The 24677-nt window shown below is 52.1% G+C and overlaps 6 protein-coding genes and 2 non-coding genes across 9 annotated transcripts; 6 read left to right on the top strand and 2 right to left on the bottom strand.

The window, feature by feature from the left end:
- Positions 1–146: 146 nt before the first annotated feature.
- NCU14094 lies at positions 147–967 on the bottom strand. The gene is made up of 2 exons (XR_897885.1): positions 714–967; positions 147–559 (listed from the first exon to the last, which is right to left on the bottom strand). It is a non-coding gene; the product is annotated as a ncrg157 (non-coding RNA).
- Positions 968–2706: 1739 nt separating this feature from the next.
- On the top strand, positions 2707–7408 carry NCU07688. Of its 2 annotated transcripts, none has more exons than XM_011395954.1 (6): positions 2707–2995; positions 3054–3084; positions 3241–4527; positions 4588–6438; positions 6495–6628; positions 6697–7408. In XM_011395954.1, the coding sequence occupies exons 1-6, from the start codon at positions 2930–2932 to the stop codon at positions 6838–6840; spliced, it is 3513 nt and encodes a 1170-aa protein (XP_011394256.1). In that variant the 5' UTR covers positions 2707–2929; the 3' UTR covers positions 6841–7408. The 2 variants fall into 2 exon arrangements, with proteins under 2 accessions (XP_011394256.1, XP_011394257.1); XM_011395955.1 differs by having other exon boundaries at positions 4591–6438.
- A 99-nt stretch (positions 7409–7507) lies between these two features.
- Positions 7508–8964, bottom strand: NCU07687 (hypothetical protein). The gene is made up of 2 exons (XM_957236.3): positions 8664–8964; positions 7508–8585 (listed from the first exon to the last, which is right to left on the bottom strand). The coding sequence occupies exons 1-2, from the start codon at positions 8782–8784 to the stop codon at positions 7873–7875; spliced, it is 834 nt and encodes a 277-aa protein (XP_962329.1). The 5' UTR covers positions 8785–8964; the 3' UTR covers positions 7508–7872.
- A 1582-nt stretch (positions 8965–10546) lies between these two features.
- Positions 10547–12933, top strand: NCU16778 (hypothetical protein; the record flags this gene model as incomplete). The annotated part of the gene is made up of 3 exons (XM_011396084.1): positions 10547–10843; positions 10912–11029; positions 11819–12933. The coding sequence occupies 3 exons, from the start codon at positions 10547–10549 to the stop codon at positions 12886–12888; spliced, it is 1485 nt and encodes a 494-aa protein (XP_011394386.1). The 3' UTR covers positions 12889–12933.
- A 352-nt stretch (positions 12934–13285) lies between these two features.
- Positions 13286–17229, top strand: NCU16779 (hypothetical protein). Its single transcript, XM_011396085.1, has 2 exons — positions 13286–13524; positions 13584–17229. Exons 1-2 carry the CDS (start codon positions 13368–13370, stop codon positions 16985–16987), a joined length of 3561 nt encoding a protein of 1186 aa, XP_011394387.1. The 5' UTR covers positions 13286–13367; the 3' UTR covers positions 16988–17229.
- A 453-nt stretch (positions 17230–17682) lies between these two features.
- On the top strand, positions 17683–21538 carry NCU07685 (hypothetical protein). Its single transcript, XM_957234.3, has 3 exons — positions 17683–18590; positions 18700–18833; positions 18905–21538. The coding sequence occupies exons 1-3, from the start codon at positions 18490–18492 to the stop codon at positions 21115–21117; spliced, it is 2448 nt and encodes an 815-aa protein (XP_962327.2). The 5' UTR covers positions 17683–18489; the 3' UTR covers positions 21118–21538.
- A 302-nt stretch (positions 21539–21840) lies between these two features.
- NCU15159 lies at positions 21841–21933 on the top strand. The gene has a single exon. It is a non-coding gene; the product is annotated as a tRNA-Asp (tRNA).
- A 579-nt stretch (positions 21934–22512) lies between these two features.
- Positions 22513–24670, top strand: NCU07684 (hypothetical protein). Its single transcript, XM_957233.2, has one exon. It carries the CDS (start codon positions 22601–22603, stop codon positions 24524–24526), a length of 1926 nt encoding a protein of 641 aa, XP_962326.1. The 5' UTR covers positions 22513–22600; the 3' UTR covers positions 24527–24670.
- Positions 24671–24677: the final 7 nt, after the last annotated feature.

Raw genomic sequence — 24677 nt, forward strand, 5'->3', positions numbered from 1 at the left:
TGGTACTGTCAAAAACCCACGAGTCGCTGCAGTTGTCTAATAGGACCTCGGTAGCTATCAGTTAGCGCACATGTCACAGTTTCCGAACAAAACACAAGGCATCACTCTAGAGAAAGAGAGGGCTGACAAGGCCCGTTGATCATGTTCCAAGGATGGGGAAACCCGCTTGACCACATTTCCTCTCACTTGGAAAACCCCCCGTCCCCTCCCTCAGAAGAAGATTTAGACGAATGAGGGTGAGGGACAAAGTGGACGGGATGTTTCAGGGTCCCCCCTCTTTAGAAACAAACGGGACGGGGAAGAGACAAGGGGCCAATGCCGCTGGATACCATAGCCAGTATCAGTGTGCCACCACCCACCGGATAGAAACAGCCTTTCATGAGCAGTTTTGCGGGATAGTAAGGCAGTGAGTGGTAGGGCGGTAGAGAGGGCTTGAACGGAAGAACACTGGAGGATCGTCGTCATGGGTGTGGTGTAGACGGGTTCGTAAGTAGTGCATACCTCTACACAGCTCAAGTGCTTAGGTTGCTTGTACTACCCAAGCACACATCTGCCAGCTCTAAACTTGTCAGCGCGGTAAATTGCAATTGGCAAGAATTCTAATTTTCCTACACAACATGGCTCGTTTAACCACATCTACTATGTAAACCCCTGAATGCTGCAAGATGGCGATACCACGCTAACAAGTTTGATGCCGGCAGAGGTGTACATACCTAGCTTTTGCACCGAAACCTCATATATGAAACACGACTTGGCAACCCTCGTTTGTTATGTACTCTGGCCAGCGGAGAACTCTGGAAGACTTCTGAGATGGCTCTTTCATCATGGCATTAGGTCGTACTGGAAAGCTGCAGCTTCGACCCCTGCGTGAGAAAGGGATGCTGTTGAGCTAACAACCGGTTATTTTTACTCTTCAGCGTGAAGTCTCACTCGTAAAGGTGAGAGTCGGAATAGGTTAAAAGGTGGGAGTTTTGTCACTTGGTCATGCTGAAATCTCGTTCTGTCTGAGTTGTATCGACGTTCACTCCTCGTATTATTAGCATCTTTCCCCCTGGATGCTGCATCTGGACCCCTCTCCCTGGGGAAAAATAAACAGATAATGCTTGTAAAGGGTTCTCTACAGACGATATCGTTTCGCCAAGCAGCCCGCTGGGCTCGTATATCTGGCGGATATTGCAGGGCTGCTTCGAGGAATCTGAATGGCGTCAGCGAATCCCCTTGTCCTGACTTCTGGGACAAGCAGACCCAAAGAAGAGCAAGACAAGGACATATTAAGGGTGAAGCATTGTGTAACAAGCCAAGTGATTATCTCCGTAGATGACGGCTAGACCGACGGAGCTGTTGACTGGCAAAGCAAACAGTCATGCTGACCATCCGTCTATGAGCTGAAGTCTTGATATTACCGTGTGGGTTGTGTTCGCTGTTTGGGGAAGTGTCTGCCATCGATCTCCGTGGTTGATGGTAAGGAATTTATTTCGACATTCCATCTCCAGACTGTCTACACGAGGTAGATGGGAAGACGCCTGCCTACCTCTATTGGCTGGCCTTCCTATCAGACCCCCGTTTCCCCTGTGCAAGCCCCTGCTGGACCCTCTTGTCTTTCCGGCAGGGCCCTGAGCACCCACTCCAGTTTTGACCCACCCACCGCCTGAGGGAGGTGGATTGAGTGGAGTACGCAGCAATGACGGGGTCGTATCTCTTTTTGATGAGGGATGGGGCACTGCCTACCTACCTCTAACGGGCAGCCCCAGAAACGGAATGACAGGCGCAGGCCAGGCATACCTACCTGGCCTCTACCTTGCACCACTCATAAGGTATGCTGTGCTGGGAGTGCTGACATGCTGCTAGCTGGAGGAGGTGCGACCGCCAAACTGAAGGTGCCTACTACCTACACCTACAGGCAGTGAGGACGAAAGTGAGGGAGGGAGGGAACAGGTGGAAGCACAGTCCACCTACTGAACCGCACCTGGGGGGTTGTGCCAGACGAGGGACTTCCACAAGAGGTTCCAGTCCAGGGGCCCGCCGTGCGCGATCGTCCAGTCTCCGTCTCCCACTTTCCATTCTTCAAGGTCGACATAGCTCCAGACCATCAAGACCTTGAAGCGCACACTTGGCCTGGCGAGTCGAGCCGTGCTACAGTATTGTTGCTTCTGCTTCCCGTTGCTCTGCCTCTTTTTTCTCTTGGCCGATGAGCATCGCAACATCACGATATTTACGTCCGCTTTGCCCAACCCCTGCTTACCTCGTTGCCTCCCAGGGCTCCGTAGAGGCGAGACGGTTTTCCCTTCCGTCGCCTTCCACCAACCTGGCTATCTACCTCCCGTTACTTGCGGTATCAGCGACGCCCACTGCGACCGCTTCCCGACCCCGACATTGACCTCAACCTCAACCTCACCACAATAGTCCGAGTCAAGGCCACTTGCGTATATTGTCGCAGCTCACGCCAGCTACCGCGCCGAAGACGAACGACAACCCACGAACGCAATTGCTAGGCGCACTCCATAGCCCCAGTTCCATCGCACATCCCCCCTATCCCCGCCTGGTGCTGGACTCTCCCCGAGTAAAATAGGTGATCAGATATACGCAGAAGCTATTTGGTTCACCTACCTTTATAGACGCATCATCGAGACGCGAACGATCGATAATCACTATTGCGCCGGGCCCGACAGGACGGGCGATTCATTGCCGCTACTGCGTGCCCCCCCCCCCCCCCCCCCCCCCTTTTTTTTTCACCGGTACAGACCACAATCGGCTTCACCCTGAAGGACAGCGTGCGATCGAAATACCCTCCATGTGCTATTTTTGACAAACACCCTTTTCCCTCAACGTTCGCCCCTAAGCAATTTGATCCTTGCGATTGTCCCACACCCGACGAAGCTAGTGGTGAACTTGGAATTTCGGCGCAGTTTTAAGGGTGAACACCGCAACCATGGATGACTATCTTGACGCCCCCATGGATGCGGACGATGTGTTCCCATGCAAAGGATGCGGTGAAGTAAGCCCCCCCATCCAGCCAAGTTACTCCTTGATCAATGCTGACCGTCCCGTGCTAGATTCTGGAAGAAGGCAAAGCATTCGAACTTGGTATGTTGTTAATACATAGATACCTATAGCTTGCTTCCCTTCCGCTTGCTGGGGGTATCAATCCTTCGCAACGGGCGGCATCCGCAATAGCATGAGCGTTTCGGAGCGAGTGAAGTGGGTGTTAATGATCTACGTTATTAACTGACAATATCATAGCTGGAAACCGATGGCATCTCGATTGCTTCCGTTGTAACACATGCAACACGCTCCTTGATTCGGATGCGAATCTCCTTCTGCTTGGAGACGGGTCGCTGATTTGCAACAACTGCACATACAGCTGTAGTGCTTGCGGTAATAAGATTGAGGACTTGGCCATCCTGACCGGAGACCAGGCCTTTTGCGCAACATGCTTCCGCTGTAGGAATTGCAAGAGAAAGATCGAAAACCTGCGCTACGCCAGGACGGCTCATGGGATATTTTGCATGAATTGCCACGAGAGTCTAATGGCACGAAGACGCAAGAAAGCAAAAGCAGCGGCTCAAGCAAAAGCTCGAGACACCGACAAATCCCTTCCTGCGCTACCGCCAAACGCTGTACCCCCTTCCAGCACAGGTTTCGCAGCCGAAAAGCTTGCGGCGGACTCTGATACCCCTACCGAACTATCACCACGACCGCGAAATGCTTATGGACGGCAGGACTCATCGTCGCGGAGCAGTTCGAGACCTGACCGCTCCCCCGAAAGATTGGCGGAAACGAACAAGGAAACGGTGCTGGCCCCGCCAGCGCCAAACTATAGACACAACCGCAATTCAACCATGTTTTCTGCTGATCTCAGCGGGGGGGATGCTGAGGACTTCTTCATTCCCGTCGCGCTTGACCAGAGTCCCGCGCCGTCCATCACGCCTCAGTCCACGGCAGACACAATTTCAGACACGAGCCGTAAAAACAAAGATTATTTTGGCTCGGCCAGGTCAAACGCTGTCCAGCCAGACAAGAAGGAATCGACGGCGCCAACACCCCACATTGCATTGATGGCGCAGATGGCCCAAGAGAGGCAGCCGTCGTCTGACTATGAAAGTCCTCAACAGGAGCGGCTCCCACCCCGGAAGCTCTCTCGAGCGGCCGATGTGATTGGTAACACAAAACCGGCCCATATCGCTAGCATCTTGGCCGAAGTCTACAATCAGCAGCCCAACAACGAGGACTTCAAGCTGCAGAATGTACCCAAAAGCAAGAGGCTTGTGGGTAACCGGAGCGAATCTCAAGCAAGCAACAGCATCGAGAATGGAACTACGCCACGGAACAAGGAGAGTCCTGAGCCCCCTTTAACTATGAGTCCAGACAGGATCATGACCCCTAGGTCCTCTCAGGATTCTCGTCCTAGGGATCCCATGAGCGATGAGATACGGCCGTCCAGCGACTCTGTAACCTCGCGCTCAGAAGTCTCGAACGCTGGGCGATCCATTCCACGGAAAGAGGTCCCGCCTCCTGTATCCAGAAACTGTACGTCCCCGTTCCAGTCCTGCGTGATTGTATCAGCTCTGTTTACTGACGTATTGCAAGTAGCCGATGGCAAACCTCTGCCGGTTCCTGGGTCGAACAGTTCCGAGGGTCCTGCTCTCCCGATCCGTCCCCCGCCGCCTGAGGCGAAGCTTAGTAACACGTATATGCAACCTCGCGCACCGCCTTTGCCTCCCACTCAGGCCCAGACCCCCAAAAACCAGTCGACAACAAGTGGTGAAGTCCAGGAGCTGAAACCATCCCCCAAGCTACCTAGGTGGAGCTCTGGGGTCGAGTTCAGCATGGATGAGGATATGGCCAGGATATTGGGAACAGATGAGGGCTCATCGTCAATCCTCCGCCGGGTCTCAAACGCAGTACGACATGGACGGAACAGCAGTGGTGAAACAGGCGCTACTCCTGGCAGGATTTCTCACAGTAGGAGCGTGAGCGAAACCACTCGAGGAACTACTTCGCCCCGTTGGCCGAGAACTCCGATTGTTGAGGACTACTCCGCCGGTAATATCAACGATATAACGAGTCCGTTGTCTTTGGCTAGTACGACACAGGATGATCCAGCCTATCTGAAGCGGCAACTCAGAAGCTCCGAGCAGCGGGTGGCAGAGCTGGAGCGACAGTTCAACACGGAAAAGGATCTTAAGAGTCTTAACAAGAAGTTGATCGAGAAGAGGAAGACAGTTTCGGTGCTTGATACTCAGACTGAGATCATGATCAGGCAGCTTGAGGTCTTGGCCGGGTATGTTGAGCGTGCAAAGAAGACTAACGAGTCGTTTGACGCTCGCGAGTTGGAGGAGTCCGCAATCAAGGAGTTTGTCCAAAAGCTAGAACGTCTCAAGCACAACATGACCTCTGCGATCGAGCAACTCATCGCGGAGAGAGACGATTTGGTGGAGGAGAAAAACCAAGCCATTGCCGACCGCGATCGCGCTCTGCTCGAGTTTGAGCAGCTGTCTTCCAAGAACGCTCAGTTGGCCGATATGAACAATGATCTCACTCACCAGATTCAGGAGAGATTCAAGCAGCAGATCAATAACGGCGAGCTCAAGTCACCCAATGGTTTGGGTATTTACGGCCACACCAAGGGTGCTTCACTCAACATGGACGCCGCGAGCTTACAGACAGCTACGACTATGGTTGGTCCTGATATGGAAGATCAGCTTGTGGAAGGCCCTACCGTGGTGAACATCCGCAAGGGCCAGGTCAAGAAGTTCAACTGGAAGAAGGGCTCCAGCAAGGTGGCGCACAATATCTCGAAGGGTATCCGTGGTGCAGCAGGCGCATTCCAAGGACAGGAAGGAACCCAGAGGCAGCAGCAGCAGCAGCAGCAGCAGCAGCAGCAGGGCTCCTTGAACGGAGACAACATTGGTCTTCCTTATGCCATGACAGTTGCCCAGGTTGAGGCTCCGGTCACTGTCGTTCCCCCACCAGCCAACACCATCAAACCTGTGATGGTTGATAACGCGCGGCAAGGTGGAGGAGGTGGTGGTGGAGGGTTTGGTTTCTTCGGTGGCAAAAAGCCGAACGCGCAGCAAAAGTCGATGTCGGTGACCAATATCTCTACCCCTGCGGTTGCAGAAGCCCCCACTACTCTCTTCGGTTCCGACCTGATTGAGCGGACTGAACATGAACGCCGTCAGATACCAAGCGTGGTCACGCGCTGTATCGAGGAGGTTGAGCTTCGTGGTATGGATGTCGAGGGAATCTACAGGAAAACCGGAGGCAACTCTCAAATCAAGATGATTCAAGAGGGCTTTGAGAAGCAGCAAGATTTCGACATTTCCGACCCGGAGATCGATATTACTGCTGTGACGAGTGTCCTTAAACAGTACTTCCGCAAGCTCCCCAACCCCTTGCTGACGTTCGAGGTGTATGAAAGGGTCTTGGAGTCCAATAGTAAGTCCATCCCCAATTGACGGGTGTAGACGGATGCTCACCAGCTTTTTCCACAGATATTCAAGACGTAGAGGAGAAATGCGCTCACCTGAAGAAAACGGTCAACATGCTTCCACCAAAGCACCGCGACTGTCTCGAGTTCCTCATGTTTCATCTTGCTCGAGTAGCGAGCAGAGAACGCGAGAATTTGGTAAGTCTGCCGTTCCAATGGTCTCTTTTCCCTGTACTCGGGAAATTCGGCTGACTGGCTCTCATCAGATGTCACCCAAAAACTTGGCTGTGGTGTTTGCGCCCACCATCATGAGAGATCACAGTCTCGAGAAAGAAATGACAGACATGCACGCCAAGAACAATGCCGTGCAGTTCCTGATCGAGAACAGTGCGCTCATCTTTGAGGAATAAGGAGTTAGCGAGCGCGTGAGCGCGGTGCGGGCGAACTGAAGATGGACGGGAGAGTATCCTTAACCACCGAATGACCTACACGTGGTTTGTATATACTGATGAAATATTTTGGTTTTTCCCGCAAGCTTGGCCGATGCGACTAGCCGATGCGCTTGTCGAAGCATGGAAGTTGCACAAGGACTCAATTGGGCGTTGTTTTTCACTTCTCGTGGAAGGCTCGTAGGGCCTCTCCGCACCATGTCTTGCCCAGTTCACACTTTGGGGCTTTCTTGCTCTTTGGTGATCTGAATATTTTGGCCAGAAGAAAAATGAAAAATGGTGTGATGACTTGGTTGAAGAAGGACAAGGGTGGTCTGCAGTGATTTTGCGTGTGCCCTATGTGGGCTGGGAAAGGGTCGGTCTAATATTCTACAGTTGGATTGGATTTAAGTCTAATATGAGTTGATCAGGAAAATGGCACAACCCATTGCTCTCTGGGTCAGATGGGACAAATTTTCCCATGATTTTGGGGGGGTGGGGGGGCAGTTCACAACTGTCCGTAAAACCAGCTCTGTGATTACCCTCTTATATTCGAGTATGGTTATCGATTGATCCCTTCGTATGCATTTCGTAATTGTGATTTCCCTTGAGCACACAAATATGATCTGGAAAGTCGGGTGCGGGACGTCGCGGCTCGGTCAGATATGTATTGTCAATCTCGTGTCAGTGGTCAACTGTCCTCATGGCCGCTTCAGGGAATGGTAACTTGTACAGTCTACAAGCAGCTATTTAAATATTTTGACTGTCCTTTCTCTTCGTGACATTATAAAAGCATTTCCTGTTCTTCCTCCCTTTCTTCAGCCGGGTATCATGTCTTTCACGGACGCAACAACTTTGTCAGGCATTCCCACCCAACATCCACGCAAACCTAACGTGAGTGCAGAAATTCACACCCAACAAACCAACAAGTCCAGCCCTGGCTCGCCCCTCCAACCCACTTTCGAGCACATAGCCAGCCACCCTCCCTCTTCCCCCGGGTGCCACTGACTGTGTTCATTGTCCAACAATCCTCTTGACCTTATCCAACAACAAATTTCCCTGCCTTCCAAGCTTCATCTTCCCATCCCTCGCTCCCGGCTGCCTCGCCTTGGCCATCTGCTTGCGATACTTGTCTCTTTCAGCGATACGCTGGCGCTTTTCCTCCTCGCGCCGCGCAATCTCGGCCGCCCGCGCTTCCGCCTGCTTCTTCTTCTTCTCGGCGAGCGCTAGCTCCTTTTCGTAGTAGTTCGGTTTGCGGTGGCGTTTGGGAAGGCGCGAGGGGTGCATGTTTGGGTCCATGGGTGGGGGAACGTAAACTCCGTCATCGTCTTCTTGGGTGGTAGTTGTGGTTATTGTTGTCGTTGTTGTCCGTTGGACCTCTTTTTGTTCTTCTCCTCCGTTGGCATCCCCTTCATTCTCGTTGTGCGATTCTTCGCTAGGTTTCTGTTGTTCGGCTCTAGCTGCTTTGGCAGCGGCGCCTTTCTCGAGGAGGATTTGCCGCGAAGGGTGGATTGGCGCGGGGGCGTCTATATCTCCCTCTACCTCGTTGTCGTTTTTGTAGTTGCTGTTGTTGTTGTTGTCGTCCTCCTCGGAGACGTGGGCATCTAGAACGGAACCGACGGGGACACTGGAGGCAGCTGGGGCTCCGGCTTCTCTCTGGGCTTTGATTTTGGCGTATTGCTTCTTGACTTTAGCCTTGGTGATGAGCTCCTTCTTGATCTTGGTGACTGGTTGATTGAAACTTTCATGTTAGCATGTATATGGGCGAAGCAAGATTCTCTTGGAATACGCAAAGTGGTGATTACCTTTGCGCTTCCACGCTCCATCTGGGAGGTTCTCTGGGCCAACACGGAAGCCATGCTTGGCCTTTTTCTTATCTGGAGCGCCGGTTGTCGGGCCCTCGTCAAGGGCTCTTTTGGGTGCCATGTTGTTGATTGTGAAAGTTTGATTGTTGGGAATTGGAGAGTGCAAGGGCCGACGTTATTTAGTCTGGGATAGTTGACGAGCAATGAGATGGCAATTAGATGATGCTGATTTCGAGTGTTGCTTGTACGTTTGGAGGAAGCTTGGTTGTCACGGTTTCTTTTTTTTTTTTTTTTTTTTCTTTTTTTTTTTTTTTTTTTTTTTTTTTTTTTTTTTTTTCCCTCCTGGGCAGTTTAACCACTGCACTACACTAGTCTACAAGATACAAATATACTGATAAGCTGCCCCTGACAGGTCGTTATCGCTACGGGCGGGAGACACTGGCAGAAGAACTGTCTAGAGCTACCTACCTCGAGGCGGTCAGTTGGCTGTGGGGTTAATGGCAGGGGCTACTGGACTAATTACCTACCTACACTAACCTCCAGATGACGCGGAATTTGGCCAGTACATGTTGCATCATCGAGGTCAGAACTACCTAAGTCCAGGAACACCTCGATCGGATGCGTCGGTACCGCACAACGGTTAATCACCAAAACCTTGGACGGCGGACCTAAAAAATAGAACGGGTTAATTGAATCCTCAGAGGCAATGTAAGATAGATGGGAGTGAACAAATTAATCACCATGGGTGTCAATGCCTAACTGACAGGTACGTGATCACATCAAAATCATCCCGTTTTTACTGCGCAAGCCGCCGTGTACCTTTACGGGTAAGTAGAGGTACTACCATATGAGGGGTACCGTATCCACTCCGCTTGTTAAACCACATCGGGCTTCAAAGTTCCCAACTGCAAGCCAAAGCCCATCTCTTGAATCCCTCGCTCAATCCACCTTTTGTTGCTTCTTCGATGAGTTGAAGCTCATTGTTTGGCAGAGGCACACAACATGCCCGATCCGGTTCATATGGATACCTGACCTACAAACACGTCTCGACCTCAACCGCAAGGAGTCCGGCGCAGATCTCTAGCTCCACTCCAGGTGATTACATATGCGGAAAAGGCATAACTACATGTTCACCCGGCTCGGTCCCGCCTGCCTTACTGCATGCATATCGAACTCTACGTACACTACCACAGCCAACACCTCGTCACCGGTTGCAACAGACTGGGGCCATGCCGTGACTCGGAGCATCACTCCCATTGCTCTTTTCCAGTCCATTAATTTCAGAGCTCTTCGAGTTTCAGAAGAGACGCTTGCCCAATTCCCACAACCCGCCAAATACATACATAGGCCTGGCGCAAGTCTGTATTATCGACGTCTACATGCCATGACCTGGAGGTTCTTTGTGTCTGATCTACCTTTCTTTGTGAATCATAAACATATCGTCCGATCAAATCGATTTGCTCAATTGTACCAAATAGCACCCTCACAGCTCTAGCAAAGTGCTGTGATGCTTGATTCGAGTTCCGGACCCATCCAGCTTCGACGACCTTCCGACTATGATGATATTTGCGCTCTTCTTCTCCGCCACCGCGATTTAATCAACACACGGTCCAGGTCTTGTGCATGTCCGGACTGATCCTGCTATCTCCCCTATACGTCTTGGATTAACGAACTTCCTCCACTCCCCCGAATTTTCCGGCCCAGCAAACTCCCAACACAGCTCATTGTTCATGGTTGGAATCATGGAAATTGTTGCAATATAGACTGCCTAAGATCCGAGCTGCTTCAACTCTTTGATCGGCGCGGAATTTAGTTCTTCAAAGAGCACAGACGCCCTTCACCGCATTTTGGCTTTTCTTTGAATCGCATAGTATCACTTCATGATGCCCTTTTCCCACAACCTGTCAAATCAGGGCCGTCTGGCTCACGTCTCTCACGCGGAGATGCCGGAGCCCACTGATCGTATACAGTCCGATCCTATGACGGCCTCCCCAAAGTCATTGCCTTGCCGTGTCTCTGAGGAGAGCATCAGGACTGAATTTTGCGAGGGACCAGTCGACAGCCCGTATAGCCCAGCCACTCCTGAGAGGAAGCTCCCCAGTGCCTTGACCTACGATCGAGCTGAGCTCATGCATCTCTTAAAGAGGACAGAAAGTCCAAATTGGGTGCCCGGTCGCCATGTACGTTTCTATATCTAAGTTTGGCTGTTATACCCTCTTGCCCTACTGACATGCTGACATGCTTGTAGCTTGAGTCACGGCTTTATGAAGACGAAGTACAGCCATCCCAACAGACACCTCGAACGTTAATTTTAAACGGGTCATGCTTGCTTTCCCCACCTGCAACTGCTCAAGAGAAGCAAGACGGTAATTGGAGCCAATTTGACGTAAACACTGCTGGACAGCTCGAGTCGGGGCTTGACATAGAACGCCCACGCTCTGCCCTTCACAGCGGAGATTTTACGCCAGACAATCAAACTTCCGAGGGACACGACGGACAAGACTCTTCTCAACCACGGAAATTCCATGACTTCGGGAACTTCAAAGACTCATGGACCTCCAGAGAGCCTACGCCGTGGCCCTTTGCACGGAAGGCAATGGAGTATAGAAAGGAGGCCTTTGGTTCACCCTCTTCCTCGGTTTCTTCATCTCTCTCCACAAATTTTGCTTATAAACTCCCCACCAGTCCTTTAGTACATACAGAAAGCCGCGAGGATATTGAGTCGGAGACATCTTCGGACGGGATTATATCCGGATCCCCCAGTTTGCGAAGGCATACAATGAACTGGGCTCAAGGTTGTCCTCTGAGCCACGGAGGAATGTTAAGGCATACACCGCCACACAGGGACCGTACGCTTCCGTGCCAAGCACATCAACCTCGCCGTTCATTCGCGTCGCTCTCCGGCCTTTCGATACCAAGCTCTTCCCCTCAAACGCCTTCCATGTGTCGGTCAAGGCGTCAATCTCACAGCTCTGAAGGTTCTCCCTTACAGCATGCATCTATGGTTGGATCTTATGAAGAAAGTATTCTCAGGGGACGAATGTCAACAACGCCTTCCAAACCCTTGGAGTTCATGGCGCAAATCGGCGTCCTAGGTATCGGGAAATGCAGACCGAATTTGCGTTGCCCAGCTCACGTCACTCTACCATTTTCAGCTGTCTTTTATCGTTATTCCAGTACTGTTCATGGCAGGAGTAGAGGGGACGATGGACCGAGTCCCTACGTGGGCCAAATCGACTTAGAGAACGGATTGCCAAATCCAGAGGAATTGCAACGGTCCAAGCGAAAACAAGAATCAAGGCAAGCCGGACAAAAATCACCTAATGGCGACCGCATTGCTCATGATATCGGGGACGAAGCTTTAGGGGGCGATGGTCAGAGATTCGAAAAGAACAAGAAAACGTCACGATCTCACAAATCGCCTCCTGGAGGCTCGTACCGCATTCCAGAGAAGGGACAACTCCAAATCGTCATCAAAAACCAGAACAAAACAGCTGTCAAACTCTTTCTGGTTCCATATGATTTGACAGGCATGGAAGCGGGCACAAAGACGTTCATCCGCCAGCGGAGTTACTCTGCGGGACCCATCATTGACGGCCTTGAGAGTACAGTGCCGGACGGCCCTCCTATTCTTCGATATTTGATCCATCTCCATATTTGCAGCCCGTCAAAAGGTCGTTTTTATTTGTACAAGGACATCAGGGTCGTGTTTGCCAATCGGGTCCCAGACGGCACCGAGAAGCTTCGTAATGAAGTCACGTACCCAGAGCCGCGGTACATGCCATACAGAACATTGCGAACAAGCAACTTATCGTCTACTCCAACAAATAACTCTGTTGCTCCAAAACCGTCACAGCATGCTCCGGGTTTGGCTGCCGACAGACAGGATGAGAACCAGTCCGACACTCGTCAACCAAGTCAAGACGCAGAATATCTCAATACTTGTCTCCATTTCCCCCGACCCACAGCCATGGCAGCCGGTAGTGATGCCATGACCGGACTAGCGCTGACGGGACCTCCAGCTCTGTTGGGTAGATACGACAAGCTCAACAGGGGAGACGTTGGATATGGCGGTAATCCTTTTGGCTACGTTACAGACGGGCGCCCTGGGTCAGCAGAGAGTCTTCTTTCAAAGCGGCTTCGGTCATTGGGTGTACAGAGTCTCGTGACGGATGATGGTGTAGAAGATGTGGTCAATGGACCGATCAGCACGACAAGGGAATGACTGGAGAACAGAAGCCTAAATAGTTTCTGGAATTCCCGATTTTGGAAAACCCATCGTATCGGAATGGAAAGGCCGTAGGGCACTCCCGCTGCATGTAGTGTACTGTTGGATGAGCTCGGATGAACTGGGTTTCACGAGATGCCGCTGTACCTACCCGAGTGCACTTAATGTCATGTAAATCTGAACTACACACGGTAAATGTACATGAATGTAGGTACCCCTGACCAATGACGAGACCAGGTGGGGTGAATTGAACCCTGGTGGCTCTTCAAGCTGCGACCCTGATCACTCTGGTGGAGTAGTGAAACCATTAACGCTCCACTTTAGTCGCGATTGGCAGGCGGTAAATCACCGCAGAACATGCAAGCGGTAGGAAATTCCCAGAAAGTTCACGAGGAAAGCTTCAAATCCAACCAGTCGATCACGAAACCGAAACATACCCAACTTCCGACTTCGAAAGGAGTCCGTGATTCTTCAGAATGGGGAAACGACAGTTAAGAGGTGCAGAAAATGGGGACGGGCCGCGCAAGAGGCAACGCGTCGTCCACGAGGCTCCGACGTCCGAGGTGATACACACCAGTCGCCAATTGAGGCAGCTCCTCGCGTTTGATCCAGATCTTGGGCGTTCGAGACATGGTGAGGATACTCATGATCACCCAATCCCATGATTACTCGCAAGCGCTAACTCTATGCAGGGCTCCAATCATTCAAGCTCCTTCTCGATTCTTTACTATCCCGCGATGACGATACCGACAGTGCTGAGAAACGCCAACAGCATGAACTACGCTTTACGATCGTCAAGGAATATTTACAGTCCACGAAACCGACTGAGGACGACGAAAACTCCACATACCTCCCCGATATCATGCAAACATGGAGTCACGCCGGCCAAGTCAACAACGAGAACCTCCTTTCTGCTGTACCGGTCGTCCTCGCGCTGCTTCTAAAACTGCTGTCACAAAGCCTTGAGCTTACGCCAATCGGATTGGGCATTTGCAGAACCTTGTTGCAAAAACGTCAGCAAGAATTGATATCCCGCAGCTTGTCGGCCGACAAAGGAAAAGCTTTCATTATCTCGCCCACCCTGCGTATGCTCAGGGAGGCGGTATGCTTCGATGGGGGTGCTATTGCTCGGCCAATGTTCCGCGCTAGAATGTCGATGCTCAAGTCATTGGCACGAAACATGGGGATTGTTCACATCGGCGAGGAACCTGAGGACATCAAGAAGCCTTCTCCACGCACAAATGCTGTCCAATTCTTCCTGAGCGCCCTCAAATACTTGCATCCCGAAGCCAAAAAGGAGCTGCTTGCGCAAAGGGACGTCGTTACTGCCCTCACAAGAGATATCAAGCAAGATCTGCCTTACCTGGTGCTAGATCTTCTCAATGGGTTAAGAGACTATGTCCTACTTGACAGCAAGGTTCCTCGGGAGGCCAAATCCAATCTGCTCAGTTCCACTACATTGATCAAGATATCGGGTCTATACTACTACCGTCAAGCTAACGACGATCTCCCGTCTATACCAGACGCCGCCCATGACTTCCTCATGACCGCGTGCGCCAACCCATCATGTGGTGTTCTCAGACAGGATACCGGACTCTATCCCAGAGAAGCGGATCCGAACGCGGCTATCCCCAGCGCGGATCTTGAAGAGCTCGGGCTGGAAGCTATTGTGTGGATGAACAAGTTCAAAACAGAGGTTCCCGTCCGCAACTTTGTTCTGTCAAACTTGCTCCAAAATCTTCGCCCATGGTCAAGCGTAAAACAGAGTGAGCTGATCACTTCGATCTTCAAGGTTGCGCCCGAGCTGATTGCCGACTTCTTCATCAAGAACAAATCATTTACCTTCGAACCCAAGCTGTCTGCGACATGGATTGGATATGCAGCATTTTTGTTCAATACGGTAGCGCTGCCGTTGCCTGAGTACTTTTGCCGTGGGTCTGGCTATGCCGAACTACCTCCCCCGACATCCATCGTCATGGACAACATCCTTCCTCTTCCCCTGAACCAGAAAGCACTCAGCCGCTGCTTAACAAACAAATCCAGGATGATCTCCTTCTTTGCGACCCGAATACTCATTCTGGCGGTGCAGAAGCTCGATACAGCTGTTAAAATGCACCAAGACCCAGCTCACAGCTCAAAGTTTCACAATAACCAAGCGCTCTGGACAGAAGCAGCCCGCCGGTTAATTGACGAATTCTGCCAAAGGAGTCCAGGCATCAAGGAGATGATCAACTCGTACAGATCTATCCCAGAAGACGATATCTTGCACCGTGAGGCTGCCAGTCAACTATTGCGCTTGTACTACGAGGTGATCCCGCAGGTTGCGCTTATGGCCAAGTTCGACGTCGCCCCATTACTAGAGACAGCGCTCAGAAGATTGTCCAAGCAGAAACAACAGAAGGAGACTCGCTCAGAAGAGGTCGGTGAGGATGATCCTCGTGACTTTGCGCTAAGCCTAAAAGAACTGGAGAATCTCCTGGCGATTGCAGGATACTCGCCAGGTATGAGGTGGTTTACGGCGACAGAGCAGCTTACTCTCTCACCGTTTTTAACCCTGCTGAAGGTCTATGTCGAGGCACCCCATGGCGTTTCATTGGCACCGGTGCGGCAAGTTCTCGACTTCGTAGCGGTGGAGCAGCAGGTCGTTCCGGCAAAGGATAAGGGGCATCCGGGAATTTCTGTTCTTCTCGAGACTCTCAAGGAGCTCATGGCGTCGTCTCCTTCATCACTTGCTGTATTGTGGCCTTTCTTGGATAAGTGCCTCACTCGCTGTACCACCGCACCGGTCAAGTATCTCGAAATGCTGCAAGATCTAGGACCCAAGGATGCAGAGGACGAGGTACGTACTGTCAACCCGTTGGTTGCTGCTATTATCGAACAACTGCCTTTTGCTGCCAAGGCAGCGGACTCCAAGAGTACACTTGATGGACTCGGCCGTTTCTTGCCAAAGTTCCTCGGGTACTCGGCAGCTGCTGGAGAGAGCAAGCCTTTGCTTGAGGCTGCGCTTGCAGTCATGTCTGACTCTTTTGCCAAGGGTCTAGGGAAATCATTGGCTGTGCCCAAAAAACACCCATTTAAGCAAGCAGGAGTTGGGAAGTCAATCCAAGCCAAGCAAGACAGGAACAATACAGCAGCGAATGGGGATAAACCGGAGTCTGGTGATGACATCGCCGCCTTGGACAGCGAGCAGTTGGAGCGTGTTCTCGATGTTCCAGACAACCTGGCCACCGATAACTCAGCACTTGTCAAATGGCAATCCAAGTCAGTGGACGAGCTTGTGGACGAAGGGTACGCCATTTCCCTCATCAGCCTGCTTGCCTCTGAGCACGCCAGTATTAGGAAGGAAGCACTCGTCAACATCCTCAAAATGGCATCCAAGGTCCAGCAATCCGAGTACGAGGAAAAGGAGCAGATCTGGTTGTTGTTGTCAGAGCTCGCCGAAACCGCCAGGGTGGCAGCCGCAAGTCAGGCCATCAATGCAGTGGCGCCGCTCCCGAGCACCATCGTTGCTTTCGCTTGCCATGCCGTCAACGTCTTGCGTGACCCGACACACAGCCTCTATCCCAAGATCAACTCCTTCCTCACAAGGGGGCCTTTCTGGAGCGTGGACAGAGTGCCACTGGCGGATGAAGTCCTGACCGAGGAACCCGCGGTTGGCGATTCGTACTATTCGCAGCTCAACTGGCTACTGGCATATCTGCTGGACGGCCTTAGAACATCCAAGGACTTGGAATTGTTCCACAAGAAGAGGGCAAAGGGCCCGCTGTTTGAGCGGTTGTTGGCGGTAGCAGGAAACCCATACATGAGGACGCCGCTGCGAATGCAGGTCCTAAGGATACTGTACCGAGCATCCAAGATCGAAGGAGGCAGCACAACGCTTGTCACAAGGTTCGGCGTAGTTAGTTGGCTAGAGGAGCTGCTGAAGATGAAGAAGAGCATGTCCGCAACGCAGAGTCAAGGTGGAGCAGGCACTGTTGTCAGCTCCGAGGACGAGGTTGCGGCATATAAGGGTCTGTTGAAGCGGATTTGGGAAACTTGTGATAAGGGAAGGGTTGAGGGGTGGAGTAAAGGAGGTGTCGAGAGCGTGATTGTCTAGAGCACTCGGAAAGAGGGATCAAGTGGAATCACAGGGGTTGATTGTGCACTCTGGAGTTTGAACAAATTTCAGGAAATTTCGGGTCAATGGCGTGAACATTCGATTTTTGCTTTCAGATCTTGCTGAGATGCGTAGTGTAGATGTAGATATCCTTGATTGTATACGATGCGGAGTCGTACGTAACAATGCTGTAAAAGGAGAAGTAAAGGGGTTAATGATCACGATGGGATCCCAGTCTAGGAAGAGCAGGACTCTAAATGACGACAGCTGGCAGCAGCGACATCGGCGTCCACTTTGTACCATTCTAGCGATGCAAAGGCTGGACTACAAGGCCGGCGATAGACAAGGTTGTTAGTGTATGCTAAGGAGTGGTGAACACACACATCTTGCACGGGGAACGGCGCTGGGCCGTGAAGCTCACAAAAGAGTCGACAAAAATGATTTGACCCGAATCGTAACTTCCGTGGACGGCGATTGTGTATGGAAGAACGGAATAGCAGCGTGACAGGCTCACAACGAGGTTTCGGATGGTGAAGTGGCATCACTAAAAGCGGTCGGTCCTAGATCCATCTCCAAGTGGAGGATGTTGTGCGGCGGCGATGGGAGGTGACCCCCGTCCTGATGAGTTGAAACTTCAGCAGCTAAAGAAGGAGGGGACCTACCTCTAGTCCAACCTGGGCGGGCTATGGCGGGCAGCCGAGCGGCCAGTGGACAGGCCCAGCCAGCTGCTTGCCCGTTCCAGTTTCGCCAGGAAACACCACCGTCCTCCACCTCCACCTCCGTGCTTTCCTTCGCACCTCCCAGTCGGTCTCGTCCAGCCCGTCCTTGCCCTGAACCCCCCATCTGGTTCTGTGCTGTCCCCATTCCAGTTTTACCACACTTCGTTGTGACTTGCCTCTCCATTGTCATTCACGCCCCCTTCTCCTCTGCATCGATCGCAACCTGAACCTGAAGCAAAAAAAAAAAAAAAAAGAGAAAACGGCGTCTACTATTTTAGCCACCGGCCCTCCAGAACAGTACTATCACCTGTCGACAACACTACCGTCATCTGCGGCGCACCCGCAAATTGAAGCATCATTTTCAATCGCCGCATTGCTCCTGCCAGTCTCACTCTCCTCGCAGTCTTTGTTGACACACCAGCAGACGTAGCCGAAGCAGTGAAGCCGTTCGGCGAGCAGCCAGCTGCAGCCTCCATCATCCATCTCACCCCCTCTATCCACCTTTGTCCTCGTGCACAGTCTGCACAAACCTTTGCCTACCGACCCGTCTTCTGCGCAACATACCCCTCGACCCGACTTGAGCTGTCGCCGCGCCGGTTCCCTCGACGAATAATTATTACTGGATTGCGGCATTGCGCCGCTAGGACACCCGCCTCCTCCTCTTTGTCACCGACTTGTTGTTGTTGTTGTTGTTGTTGTTGTTCTTCCCCTTGCCACCTGCAGGTGCTGGTCAAGTTGCCATCTGCAGTCGATGGTCTTTGCATAATATAAAACCACAATACCATGGCAGCAGTGCAATACTCAGCAGAATTTCTGCTGTATCTACGGCAGTCGCCATTATGCGTCAAGCCTCTCGGACTCCCTCCCGCCGAGGAGTGGATGGGGTATGTTCATCTTTTAACTCGGCCAGGCGATGGGTACACATGAATAGTCACGCATCATACAAGTGTGCTCTACTAGATATTCCGTGACACTTTGGCTAATCCTTCATAGACCGCCTCCAGAGACAGGCCGTAATAGCCAGGCCAAGACCACCAATGACCGCATCAAAGGCGGGGACAGTTTTCTTCTGAACCAAGAAAATAGACGTCCAACGCTGGATCGTAACGGTTCACGCAACACAACAAGTACGCTCTCTCTCTCTCTCTCTCTCCGCAAACATGTGATTTCACCATGGATCTCTTGCTGACCCTAGCAGATCCGGAGGACATAATTCTTGGACCTCCTAGAACAAGCTTCGCATCCGCCACAACTTTGCGCAACAATAGAACCTCCGACGCTGATAAGGGCCTGAAAGATAACGACCGGCAGGATCGCACGGATCGATTCAACTTCCGCGCTCGCAACATTGACTCAGAAAGTACCAGTGATCGATTTGGTAATGGGCGGAACAGCGCATTTCGCCGCCGTGGGGACGATCAAGACAGGGACAGCGAAGGCTGGACTCCGGTCAAGCCTCGTAAGAGCTTTGGTACTGAGGGTGCTGAGCGATTCCAGGGTCGCATGGGCGCTGCCGGAGAGCGTTTTGGCGGCTCCCGCGATACCCAAAGTAAAGACGTTTCAGATCGTCGTAACCGCGCCCAGGACATCCGAGACAAAGACGGCGAAGACATTGATACACCTCGCAGGAACGGCTTGTCAAGAGGCAAGACCGATTCGTGGTTCAACAAGGAGAACACGAACAGCAGCGACAACAATGGCGCTTCTCTCTCTGTCAGGGAACGCATTGACAGGTCCAAGAGCTGGCGTGATCGCGAACCCGAAGATCGGCAGAACGACAGATATAGCGACCGAGCTGGTGGGTATGGCGGAGGGAGATATGATCGTGACCGTGACCAGCGCGCTGAGCGCGACCCTGAATGGCTCGACGAACCCGTTGAGCATAAGAGCCAGGGCCATACGGCAGAAGATTTCAAGAAGTTCATGGAAAGTATGAAGAGCAAACATGGCGGCGGGCCAAAGGCCGAAGAGAAGGCCCCTGCGCCTTTGCAAACCAATCTGCCCGAGCCCTCATTCGAGGCAGAGAAGGTGTTGTCTGCACCTGCTCTCGAAACCGGACCAGACAAGTTCTTTGCAGCCTACGGCGGTAGCCTTCAGGTCAGCACCCCCACTGCCGAGAAGGAAGCTAGCAAGCCTACATCTGGCAAAGGGTCGCGATTTATGGCTTTTCTCACTCCTCAGGAAGGAGCAAAGACAGAGCCATCTACTCCCGCTGCTACTGCTCCCCCGAGCGGACAGCCCAACGAAGGACCTCAGCAGAATGAGGCCGAGAAAGAGGCCTTTAATCTTCTTATCCAAAAGCTTCAGAAGAGCGGGATGGGAGGGCCATCGGGGTCATCTGGACAGGCAACCAATCCTATGGCTCAGCTCTTCGGTAGCTTTTCGCAGCCGACTCATCTTGCGGATTCACAACCTAAAAGCCAAGTCGCTTCCCCAGAACCGTTCCAGCAGTATGGTGGAGAGCGCCGTGATGACCCTCGCTTCCGCGCACCCCCACCGAACCCCTTACGCGACATTCTCTCCCCTCGTTCTATGGCTCCGCCCACTCAGCCGCCTCCCATGACAAGGCCCGAGCAAGCATTGCACGATATTCTTGCCCAACGCCACGCTATGCCGAACCATGGCAACAACCGGGGCGCACAGAACCCTATGGTTAATAACCAGACGGAATTCCTCATGAGGTTGATGCAGAATCACAAGGAAGTGCCTGAACCGCCCCGGCAGGAACAACTCCTGGTCCGGATGCCGCAGCCCACCAAGCAGGTCAATATCCCCGATCTTTCTGAGCGTGAAGCCGAATATCAGCGAGAGCGTAGCGTTGCGCAGCGGCAGCAGCAACAACAGCAACAGCAACAGCAACAGATCAGAGGCCCGGCTCCTCCTGGCTTCTTCAGTGACCAGTTTCACCCCTCAGATGTTGACAATCGTCCCCCTCAGCCGCCGACGCAGATGCCAACACAGATTCTCCAGCGGCCTCCTCCCCCTGGTCTAGATCATCACATGCTTCCTTTCCCATTGGGTGCTGGCGGTGCCGGTAACCCTGGAAGCGGAGTGGGTGGCCAGCCGATGGGTCCGCCCCAGAGGCCCATGATTCCTCCACCCGGTCTTGTTAATGGACCCCGTAACGGACCGATGCCGGGTATGTTCCCCATGAACTTCCCGCCTCCTGGTGGAGCGTTCCCGCCTGGACCTCCCCCGGATGGCCTGGTTGGACCCCCGCCTCCTAGAGGGATGCAGCCTCCCCCCGGCTTTTTTGGTGGTGGACCCCCACCCGGCTTCATGGGACCTCCCCCTCCCGGAATGGGTGGCTTCCAGGGACCAGACGGCCCTGCTGGATTTGGTGGTGCGGGTGGCCTCCCCTTCCCGGTTGATCGGCGCGGTATGCTCCCTCCTGGATACCGGGGGCCTTAGGATGGACAATGGAGGGAAATGCAGTCGGTCTAGTCACTATGTGAGAGGGAGAGCGGTAACTACGAGTATGTGAGAACCAGGGTGTTCGGCGTGAAAGTATAAAGATCGTGACGGCGGAGCGTAGCAGACTATCTGGGTAGTCTCGCCTCCCTCAATATAACGAGTCATTCGGCGCAATACATTCTTGTGCTTGTTCAGTGTCGTAATTCGGTTATGCAAGCTCCATGCTTTGTTTTGCGATCACACAGCTTTCTAAGGCAGGCTTTATGGTGATTGCAAGCGCATCCGCGACGGAGTTCCGTTAACGTAGCTTTACACCTGTCGCCTAATGTATCTAATGAGAACGCTCGGAAATTCGGTAGGAATGTATATAAGGTTCTGCGCGGATATCTACCATGAAATGGGCTTTGAAGCGACCTAGTGTGATACGCTTGATTATTGTGTCAAAGCCTTGCATTCAATTCAAGCGCATGATCCTGACAACGTCACTGTCTTCATAAGATAAGGTCTTCTCTACGTCTAACTTCTAATGCGTTCGAATGCTGCGTTTCTATAATTATCTTATTGCAATGCTTTCATCTCGCTGACTGCCTCGTTGCAAGGTGTGGTTGCGTGGTACGCACATCAGTTGCCGCAAGCAGATTTGTGACGCTACACGACTATATGTAGTCGGAAATCAAACCTCCCACCAACCAGCTACGACACTTGATCAACAGGTGTACATCTTCCGTAGTATAGTGGTCAGTATGTGAGCTTGTCAAGCTTGAACATCAGTTCGATTCGCTCGAGACCCGGGTTCAATTCCCGGCGGGAGAGACCAAGTAATTTTTTGCTTTTTTTGCATCTTCACACCTTGTTTGTTCTATTGTCTTTCCATGTCCGATTCTATGATCATCTGCTTTCCTTCTTCTTGATCATGTAGTTTATCATCTTTCTTTGTTATTGTCTCTTTGTTCTCTTTTTATTTTCTTATTTTCTCTTTTTACTTGTACTAATCGGCTTACGTGCAATGAGCAGCGCTAAGCTGATACGAAAGATTATTATCGTAGACGACTTCGAAACGTTTACATGCACCAAATGATATAGTTGAGTCTATTCCACACTTATTTCTCAATATTTCTAACCAAACTATACACCATCGAGATTGACTATAAGAGTTCACGATGGATTCCCCTTTCAAGTGGTGTTCGAATATCATGAAGAAAAAGAAAATCGGCATTGTGTGACTGAACTTTAGATCGCTTCGCTCTCCCACAAAGCCTCTCGAACTCAAAGTGAGAGATCTCTCTACCCCGCCTTTTCAGGTACGTACCGCTCCCCTGATCAGCAGCTCAACCCCGCAGGCCATGCCCCTGGAAGTTGGGGGAGTTCCTAGCTCCCCTTGTGCGGGACACAGCTTCATTACCCCGAAAACAACAGTCACCTCCGTCCAAGTTGGATTTTGAGTTTGTGAATACTTTGACCACCTCCAGCCTCTACCACAATGCCGCCACCTCGACAAGTAATTGACGGTTTATGGCGTTGTCTCTGTCCTTCTGTCGATGCCACACTGCTGGCGAAGGCCCCAACCCTGTCCTCCACCTCCATAGTTCGATCAAGACCACGAGTGAGTCGCAAGGATGGCCTGCATCGACATCGAGGAGCACGCTCGCTCAGTCAGCAATCGCATGGTTATCGGGCAAACGTCGACAGCTTTGTCTCTCCTGATCTATACATCGAACCGAAATGGCCACAGAGTCAACAAAAATCCGAAACTATCGCGGACGCGACTGTGACCGCAACCGAGATAATTCAAGCGACGAATGATCTTACCGAGGTCTTGAAGGAAGCATCGACACCTGTTATTTACGAAGCGCTTCGTGAGCTTCGCAACCACCATGGGCAACACGGCAAGATTCGGCCTATCATACAGTTCCTTTTGCATAACCGAAAGGAAAAGCCAAACCCCTTCATCTACGAATCTTTGGTTGTTGCCAATTGGGATATCACAGGCTCGGCCGACGAGCTCGGGTTCATTTTTGACTCGATGGTTGCAGCCAGTGTTGAACCATCAATAGGCGTCCTACAGAGTGCACTCAAAACACTAGCGGTCCATCCTGATTATCTTTTGAGAACTGATATCTTACGCTCCCTGGGAGCCAAAGGAGCTATACTCGACAAAGAAGCTAAGATCAGCGTCACCTTGGGCCTTCTTCGCGATGGCCAGTTTGAAAAGGCTCTGGATCTGTTGGATGAACTGGTGTACAGCGATCAGTTGGTGCCTGCATGGGTATTCGAAATCTTCATTTACACGCTCGCAAGGCGTGGGTTCGTCGAGGAGGCCGTCCGGGTCATGCAGGTAAGGCTCAAAGCCCGCAACCAGAACACCCCGTCCCGCGCGCTGCCTTTGGGGACTTGGTACTTCTTGCTCGACGAATGCAGCAGGGCACTGCACCACGAAGGGACCAAGCTGGTCTGGGATCACCTGGTGCAGAAGCGCCTCGTCAACCCCCCTGACGGCGTCGTCATCAACGTGCTCAACACGGCCTCTCGCCACCAAGATGCAGACCTGGCTACTCGGGCTATCGAGCTTCTCGCAGAGAGGGGTGTCCGATTAGGGCTGCATCACTACGAAGCGTTGGTGGAATGCTACGCCTACAACGGCGACCTTCTGAACGCGCTGCAGGTGCTTTGCATCATGGAGGGCGCAGATATTTCTCCGGGGGCCGCCAGCACGCGGTCCATCTTTCTTCTGTTCAGACGGTCGCCCGAACTGCTGGACGGCGTCAAAGAGATGATGGAAAATTTGAAGGCGGCGGGCTACAAAATCCCCATCGCGGCTTTAAATGTGGTGCTTGAAGCCGTCTGCGAGGAAGGACCAACAGTTGACAAGGCATTCGGCATGTACCGCGACCTCCTGCATCTCTGCTCGTCGGGACCAGACCTACGCACCTTCCAAATTCTCCTGCAGAAGGCGCAGACGGCTCAGACGGCGCAGGAGCTAGAGTCGGAGATGCTGATGTACACGCTCAAGCCCACGCGGGACATGTACGAAGACTTTGTGAGGTGCTCGATTGTGGATGGCGACCTCAACACCGCCTTCAACTACCTGGCGCAAATGGAGCTAGCGCCCTTGGCGAGGAATTCTTCGAGGCGCATGTGGATCAGTCACCCGACTTTGGTCCAGCTGCTCAAGCGCTGCTTTAACGAGATGGATCCCAGAGCGTGGGCAGTTGTTGATGTGGCCAGGGAGAGGAAGATCGACCTCGAGATTGAGATCAAGAAGTTGCTTGCCGAGATGCCAAAGGAGACAGTTGTGTCGGATCAAAGAGTGCAAGAAGAGACCACGATGATGGGCGCCGTGCGTCCAGCGTATGAAGAGGCTTTGGATGCTGGCGATCTCAAAACATCGAGCGCATCTGCAGCTTGATAAAGAAAAGAAAAAAGAGAAAAAAAAAAGAAGAATTACTGAAATACTCAAAAGCATCGGAATGGAGATTATATAACTAGTTCAATGGCTTGCTAGAATCTGGTAGTGGTCATTATAAGAGAATCAGGCGAGTGAACAAATCAACTAAAAC

Source organism: Neurospora crassa, linkage group IV (assembly GCF_000182925.2).
Source record: "Neurospora crassa OR74A linkage group IV, whole genome shotgun sequence".
Classification (NCBI taxonomy): Eukaryota; Fungi; Ascomycota; class Sordariomycetes; order Sordariales; family Sordariaceae; genus Neurospora; species Neurospora crassa.

Coding starts and splice junctions, on each gene's coding strand:
- NCU07688 (XM_011395954.1), top strand. CDS start 2,930: ATGGATGACTATCTTGACGCCCCCATGGATGCGGACGATGTGTTCCCA. Junction 2,996..3,053: donor CATGCAAAGGATGCGGTGAA/GTAAGCCCCCCC, acceptor GTCCCGTGCTAG/ATTCTGGAAGAAGGCAAAGC. Junction 4,528..4,587: donor GCCTCCTGTATCCAGAAACT/GTACGTCCCCGT, acceptor ACGTATTGCAAG/TAGCCGATGGCAAACCTCTG.
- NCU07687 (XM_957236.3), bottom strand. CDS start 8,784: ATGGCACCCAAAAGAGCCCTTGACGAGGGCCCGACAACCGGCGCTCCA. Junction 8,586..8,663: donor TGGAGCGTGGAAGCGCAAAG/GTAATCACCACT, acceptor TCAATCAACCAG/TCACCAAGATCAAGAAGGAG.
- NCU16779 (XM_011396085.1), top strand. CDS start 13,368: ATGGGGAAACGACAGTTAAGAGGTGCAGAAAATGGGGACGGGCCGCGC. Junction 13,525..13,583: donor TCTTGGGCGTTCGAGACATG/GTGAGGATACTC, acceptor AACTCTATGCAG/GGCTCCAATCATTCAAGCTC.
- NCU07685 (XM_957234.3), top strand. CDS start 18,490: ATGGCAGCAGTGCAATACTCAGCAGAATTTCTGCTGTATCTACGGCAG. Junction 18,591..18,699: donor CCCGCCGAGGAGTGGATGGG/GTATGTTCATCT, acceptor AATCCTTCATAG/ACCGCCTCCAGAGACAGGCC. Junction 18,834..18,904: donor CGGTTCACGCAACACAACAA/GTACGCTCTCTC, acceptor TGACCCTAGCAG/ATCCGGAGGACATAATTCTT.
- NCU07684 (XM_957233.2), top strand. CDS start 22,601: ATGCCGCCACCTCGACAAGTAATTGACGGTTTATGGCGTTGTCTCTGT.